The sequence below is a fragment of the Passer domesticus genome, chromosome 11 (genome assembly GCF_036417665.1).
Source record: "Passer domesticus isolate bPasDom1 chromosome 11, bPasDom1.hap1, whole genome shotgun sequence".
Classification (NCBI taxonomy): Eukaryota; Metazoa; Chordata; class Aves; order Passeriformes; family Passeridae; genus Passer; species Passer domesticus.
Genome location: NC_087484.1, coordinates 229,773 through 236,430, shown reverse-complemented (window position 1 = coordinate 236,430; position 6,658 = coordinate 229,773). Strand labels below are relative to the sequence as shown.

Here is a 6,658-nt window from a genome sequence, read left to right as displayed (position 1 = left end):
CCGGGACAGCCCATTGGCTACGCGGGCTGTCACTCAGCTGCGGAGGGGCGGGTCTGGTCCCGCCGGGGGCGTGGCTCCGCAGAGGCTCCCGCCCCGCCGCCAGGGGGCGCGCGGCGCCACCGGAACCAAAGCGGGGCCGCCGGGAGCGGCTGGGGACAGCTGGGGGACAGCTGGGGACAGCTGGGGATAGCTGGGGACAGCTGGGGATAGCTGGGGACAGCTGGGGAACGGCTGTGGATAGCTGGGGATAGCTGGGGGGACAGCTGGGGGATAGCTGGGGGATAGCTGGGGACAGCTGGGGACAGCTGGGGACAGCTGGGGACAGCTGGGGGACAGCTGGGGACAGCTGGGGAACGGCTGTGGATAGCTGGGGATAGCTGGGGGGACAGCTGGGGGATAGCTGGGGGATAGCTGGGGACAGCTGGGGACAGCTGGGGACAGCTGGGGACAGCTGGGGGATAGCTGGGGAGCGGCTGGGGACAGCTGGGGATAGCTGGGGACAGCTGGGGGATAGCTGGGGGATAGCTGGGGACAGCTGGGGACAGCTGGGGATAGCTGGGGGATAGCTGGGGAACGGCTGGGGATAGCTGGGGATAGCTGGGGGGACAGCTGGGGGATAGCTGGGGGATAGCTGGGGACAGCTGGGGACAGCTGGGGACAGCTGGGGATAGCGGGGGGACAGCTGGGGACAGCGGGGGGACAGCTGGGGAACGGCTGGGGACAGCTGGGGACAGCGGGGGATAGCTGGGGACAGCAGGGGGACAGCGGGGGACAGCGGGGGATAGCTGGGGACAGCGGGGGGACAGCGGGGGGACAGCTGGGGACAGCTGGGGACAGCGGGGGACAGCGGGGGATAGCTGGGGACAGCGGGGGGACAGCTGGGGGATAGCTGGGGACAGCGGGGGGACAGCGGGGGACAGCGGGGGATAGCTGGGGACAGCGGGGGATAGCTGGGGACAGCGGGGGGACAGCGGGGGGACAGCGGGGGATAGCTGGGGACAGCGGGGGGACAGCGGGGGACAGCGGGGGATAGCTGGGGACAGCGGGGGGACAGCTGGGGGATAGCTGGGGACAGCGGGGGGACAGCTGGGGACAGCTGGGGATAGCTGGGGATAGCTGGGGATAGCTGGGGGACAGCTGGGGACAGCGGGGGACAGCGGGGGGACAGCTGGGGATAGCTGGGGACAGCGGGGGACATCCGGGCACAGCTGGGGACAGGTCCTTCAGGGCCAGAGGCAGTGCGTGTCTGTAATTCCACGGATGTATGGATGTGTATGTGGAGATCCTGTGGCTGGAGGATGTCTTGTCCTAAACAGCAAAGCCAAACTCTCCGATTAACCTGAGGGCAAGGACTCCCACGGCTTCACAGGAACTTGTGCATATTTCCCAGACATAACATTGCAAATATTTCCATGTAAATATTGATGAATAATGACAATTTATAAGTTTGTAAATCGAAAAAAAATGATGCTGAAATGCAGAGCATTTCACCTGGGAGTCTTGTTGAAAGACTGCATGTGCATGTATGATTCTGGAATTTGTATTGAGAGTCTGAAGCTTGAACTTGACATTTACTCCATATAATGAAGCTTACTTCAGTCACGGGGATGGCCTGTGTCCATGACTGCCAGTCTTGCAGAAAAGTGCAGCAGGGTCTGAGCAAAAGTTAGTGCTTCCAGGTGGTGATGAAATGCAGTAATGTTTCTTTCCAGACATTCTGTTACTAAAAAAAACCTTCAAAAGTTGTCCAGCCTTTGTGTTTAACAAAAGCAATGATCTCTTAAAGGAAAAACAGTTATGAGAAGTTGTTATACATAATTTTAATAACTCAGAACCATGGAGGATTTTGTTTGTTTGGTTGGTTGGTTGTTGTTGACTTTATTTAACAAGGAACACGCATTTTTCTGTGGTTTCGACACACCGGGGCAGCTGCATCAGCGCCTGGGTGCCACAGCACGGCGAGACCTGCACGTTACTGGGCCTGAACGTGGAAACGGGCTTGAACTGCTGCTTGAAGGTGGAATAACAGAATCATCAGGAAGGAAAGGAAACACAGAATTCATCTGTTACCTCACTTCAGCACAGGTCTGTGAGACAGAGGAATGCTTTCGTGGCAGCGAGGCGCACCCGGGGAGACCCGTCACTGCGTCCGTCGCGGTGCAGCCCCCGGGCCCCGTCCGCAGCTGCCCGGCAGGTCCCGGCCCCGCTGCCCCGGGACAGTCCTTGGCAGCTGCCGCACCCCACGGGGACCCAGCGGGTCTCAGCGGGTCCCAGTCTGTCCCGGGGTGTCCCGGCCTGTCCCGGCCTGTCCCGGGGTGTCCCGGCCTGTCCCCGCGGCCCCGGCCCCGCCCAGGCGCCTGCGGGCGCCGCCCCTTCCCGGTAGCGGGTGCGGGAGGCGCGGCGATGCTGCTGGTGCTGTCGGCGGAGCACCGCGCTCACCTGGGCTGTTTGCCGCGGGCCGGCGGCGCAGGTCGGGGCCGCGGCGGGTGCGCGGGCGGGGGGAGCCGAGCCGGGCCGGGGCTGCAGCGGGGTCTGCTCTCTTCTCTGTCCTTACAGCCGTGGGCGAGCTGGGGCGCCTGGCGCTGGAGCAGCTGCGGCGGGGAGCGGCACCGCGGGCCTGCGAGTCCGCCGCCAGTGAGAGCCGGGCCGGGGAGCGGGGGAGCGGGCCATGGGGAGCGGGCCATGGGGAGCGGGCCGGGCCGGGGAGCGGGGGAGCGGGCCGGGCCATGGGGAGCGGGCCATGGGGAGCGGGCCATGGGGAGCGGGCCGGGCCATGGGGAGCGGGCCATGGGGAGCGGGCCATGGGGAGCGGGCCGGGCCATGGGGAGCGGGCCATGGGGAGCGGGCCATGGGGAGCGGGCCGGGCCATGGGGAGCGGCCGGGCCGTGGTGGTTTCGCGGCAGGAGGGCGGGAACGCGGTGGGCTCTGCGCCGGCCACGAGGGACCCCCAAGTCCCCGAGGCACCGAGGGAACGGGCTGGCGGCATGGAGCTCCAGCACCGCGGGGGTCGGGGCTTCGTGCCCGGTGTGGGGAGGGCTACGGACATCCCTTTCCGACACAAACCCTTCTCTGTACCATGCCATAAGAAATTAGTTTGTGTTTTTCTTTTTTTTTTTTTTTTTGCTAATATTCTGCGCATTATTGTTTGAAGGGTGTTAAACCCTCTTTTTTTTTTCCTCTAAGCATATTTTGCACATTAAGCATTGGATAAATTTGCAGCTTTGAGTCTCACTGCTGTGGCAATTAGCAAGTAAACAGCACTTTGTGCTTTCTTTAAAGGAAAGCTGAACATTAGCGTTGACATCATTCAGCATGGGGTAGAAGGACTAGTGTATCTTCTTACTGAGAGTTCCAAGCTTATGGTAAGTATACTTTTTCATTAGGAATTTGGGGATACTCAAGAGACTTCTTCTGGACACTTAGACCTCTAAAAATACTGGTGAATGGGGAAAACATAGCTCAAAATTTAATGACGTGTATTATTTTAGTTTCAGAAAAAGGTGTCTCATGTTGTTGTTTTATTGAAATATTGTGTCTACATGTATGACTCTGGAATTTGTATTCAGTGTCTGAAGCTAAAACTTGACAATGTTGTAATAGTGTAAGTTATTACATATAGAGAAGTTTGCTTCAGGATAAACTCTAAGTAATGAAACTCAAATGAAGTTTGTCGTTCAGCTGCTGCACAGGATGTGAGCTGGACTAGCCCTCTGTTCAGCATTACTTGTCTTTGTCCAGTGTGGCGGGTTTGAGAGCTTTTTCAGCTCTTGGCATCAAAAGTTTGAGTGGGTATAAGCAGGTACGAAAAGATTAATAATTGGAAAACTACTGTTTCCATCAGAAAGACTAGTAACTATTGATATAGTAGAATATTTGAGCAATGAGTACATGGAGAAGGGATACAGAGACAAGGAATGCCAGGTTAAACTCAGGCAACTGTTGCTGCCGAGAGTAGGTGGGGAGGGGATGGAAATGGTGCAGAGCCTTTTGTTGAAACAAGGGGTCTTGACTGCCAGGTTACAGTGTACTGGGGTAGAATGTGGGTGGTTACAGACTGTTATTGCCGGGTGCTGCATTGGAGAGGTACAGTGGTATTTTCTGTGGAGTCACTAACAGCTTCCCCGGTGCTGGGCCAGCCAGGCTGCTGCAGTAAGCACAAAGGCCTGTGAAGCTTCTCCTGCCCTTGGGGCAGGAGCCTGAGCACTGTGCTGTGTGCTGCTCATGTGTAAATCGCTGCTGGGTGTTTGTAGTCTGGTTATCAGTGCCACAGTAGCACCCTGGCAAATGCATTCACACACCATGTTGTGCTTTGTGGCAAGACTGAGGTGCTCCCTCATGCTGTTTTGGTCTTTGATGTGAAGGCTTTCATGTGAGGGGGTTCAATGTTCTTTAAAAAAAAATGTTCCTGAATCTCATACAAATCTGCAGTAATACATCAACATCTGTAGATCCTTTAAAACCTGGATGTTTGTTTTGTCTGAGGTATAGAATTGTACTTTGACATTCCTGCAGGAAAATAACTGCACCATAGCATATGTGATGTTTAGTTACAGTTTTACTTGGTTTTCAGGAAATGATTATGATTACGTGGCCTAAATTGCTGTTTCCAGATTTCTGAAGTTGACTTCCAAGATTCCATTAATGTTTTGGGATTCTCAGATGAATTGAACAAATCCTTGCTCCAGCTGTACCTTGACAACAGGAAAGAGATCAGGAGCATTCTCGGAGAGCTGGCACCAAGGCTTCCCAGCTACCACAGTCTGGAATGGAGACTGGATGTACAGGTGACTTCCCATATGTTTTTAGTATTCCATCCTTTCTCTCACATTTTTTTTTTTTTTTGCATAGTAAAAACCTGCTAAACAATGTAAAAACAATTGAGGCAGCAGTACTTCAGGTATTTAAAAGTGACATGACTTTGTTAGTGTCCTACAGGCAGCCAGTTGTGAAATGAACAGGATATGCAGTGATGCAAAGTTCTTGTTGCCTGATGAAACTTGAATTTATGGTTCTATTGATGTTTTAAAAATATTAACATACACTAAACATATTTGGTCTTGATTATCACCTTATTTTCAGAGATATTATGAAATCATTGATTAAAGTGGGTCAGTATTACTTAATTATAAAACACAATAGTAGTTTGTGTGTATCTTTAATGTGGATGAAAAAAGTTTCTGTACAGTCGTCTGAACAGGTTCTACAAAGCTGTTGAGAACTGTTAAGAGCATTGATAACCAATGATCATTTTCCTGTTCCACTGAACCCCTCCTGCAGCTTGCAAGCAGAAGTTTGAGACAACAGATCAAGCCTGCTGTGACTATGAAGCTGCATCTTAATCAAAATGAAGATCAAACTGCCCAGGTGTTGCAAACTGATCCTGCTACCCTTCTCCACCTTATCCAGCAGCTGGAGCAGGCGCTGGGGGAGATGAAGATGAACCACTGCAGAAGAATAGTGCGCAACATGAAATAACCTTGGTTTTCCTCTGCTCTCTTACTAACCAGTTTGTTAAACAACTCAAAACACTGCTCACAAATACATTTTGAGGAAAAGCAAACATCTGGATCAGATGAACTGTTTCCCTGTGCCAGGATCTTGAGCCATTATATACTGGCCAAATATCCTTGGCTGCCAGCTTTGGACATCTATATGTGGTGACCTTTTTCACACAATCATCTTCATATATAGTACATGGTAATTAAATGTGATCAAATATTACTACTTGGGATTTTTGACTGGTATTTTTTATATAATTGATCTCTGTTTTCAGGTGGAACACCAGATGAGCCAATACATAGCTGAATGGTTTCCCTCATTCCACCTCTCTTCACTACAGCCGTAGTCTGGAACTCAGGGCAGCAAAGCAGAAGTTTTAGATAGAGATCTTAGAAACTTTTTGTGTCATCTCACTACTGCCTGATGAATCTGAACATATTTGCCTTTTCTCTCATAAACATTTTAAAAAATCCAGCTGCTGTAGAGCTGATTGGCATCACAGTAAGTGCTGGCAGTCTACGCATGGGTCGTATCCTGAAGCATGTGCTAACTGAGAAGAGGAGGGTTTTCCTTGGGGATTCTGAGTGAAATGGTCAGTTTAAAGCAGATGTTGAGAATAGAGATTGTCACTGGAGAGCCTGCATGTTCCTTTGTGCAATGTGTTGCAATATTGAAGGAGAAGCTGCAACACTGAATGGTTTTGATTCCTTTTACAAAAAATTACCTCAGTTAAGGACGGTCAAAGATAAATTTTGAATCTGAGTGAAACTGAAAGGAACTCAAACTCTAGCAGTGATCCACAAATAGACTCAAGGAGAGAGAGGAGGAGAAAGATCCTTTATGCCAAGCATCTTACTTTTAAATTGTACCTTTCAGTTTGTTCTGGGGGAAGTACTAAGTCTGGAAAAGCAGCTGCTTGGCAGCAGGATTTGGGCTTAATTATTGGAAAAGCAGATTTGCCTTTAGGTGAGGTTGGAACTGGTCTACACCTCTGCAAGTTCTTGCTTCTCTGTCTTCACAGCATCCAGGGCAGCTACTGAGGGCTTAGCACTTCCAGCCTGCTGGTGAGTGTGACTGCATGGCAAGCAGCCTGTGCCTCTGTGCAGCTGGGAGGCTGGGAGTGAAAAGGCACATGTGTCAGTAACCCAGAGATACTGGT

The 6,658-nt window shown here is 52.0% G+C and overlaps 1 protein-coding gene across 1 annotated transcript; it reads left to right on the top strand.

Moving 5' to 3' along the window:
• The first annotated feature begins 2,333 nt into the window (after positions 1–2,333).
• On the top strand, positions 2,334–5,721 carry COMMD2 (COMM domain containing 2). Its single transcript, XM_064384965.1, has 5 exons — positions 2,334–2,470; positions 2,557–2,634; positions 3,280–3,362; positions 4,611–4,784; positions 5,278–5,721. Exons 1-5 carry the CDS (start codon positions 2,404–2,406, stop codon positions 5,473–5,475), a joined length of 600 nt encoding a protein of 199 aa, XP_064241035.1. The 5' UTR covers positions 2,334–2,403; the 3' UTR covers positions 5,476–5,721.
• The last annotated feature ends 937 nt before the right edge of the window (positions 5,722–6,658 follow it).

Coding starts and splice junctions, on each gene's coding strand:
- COMMD2 (XM_064384965.1), top strand. CDS start 2,404: ATGCTGCTGGTGCTGTCGGCGGAGCACCGCGCTCACCTGGGCTGTTTG. Junction 3,363..4,610: donor CTGAGAGTTCCAAGCTTATG/GTAAGTATACTT, acceptor TGCTGTTTCCAG/ATTTCTGAAGTTGACTTCCA. Junction 4,785..5,277: donor AATGGAGACTGGATGTACAG/GTGACTTCCCAT, acceptor CCCCTCCTGCAG/CTTGCAAGCAGAAGTTTGAG.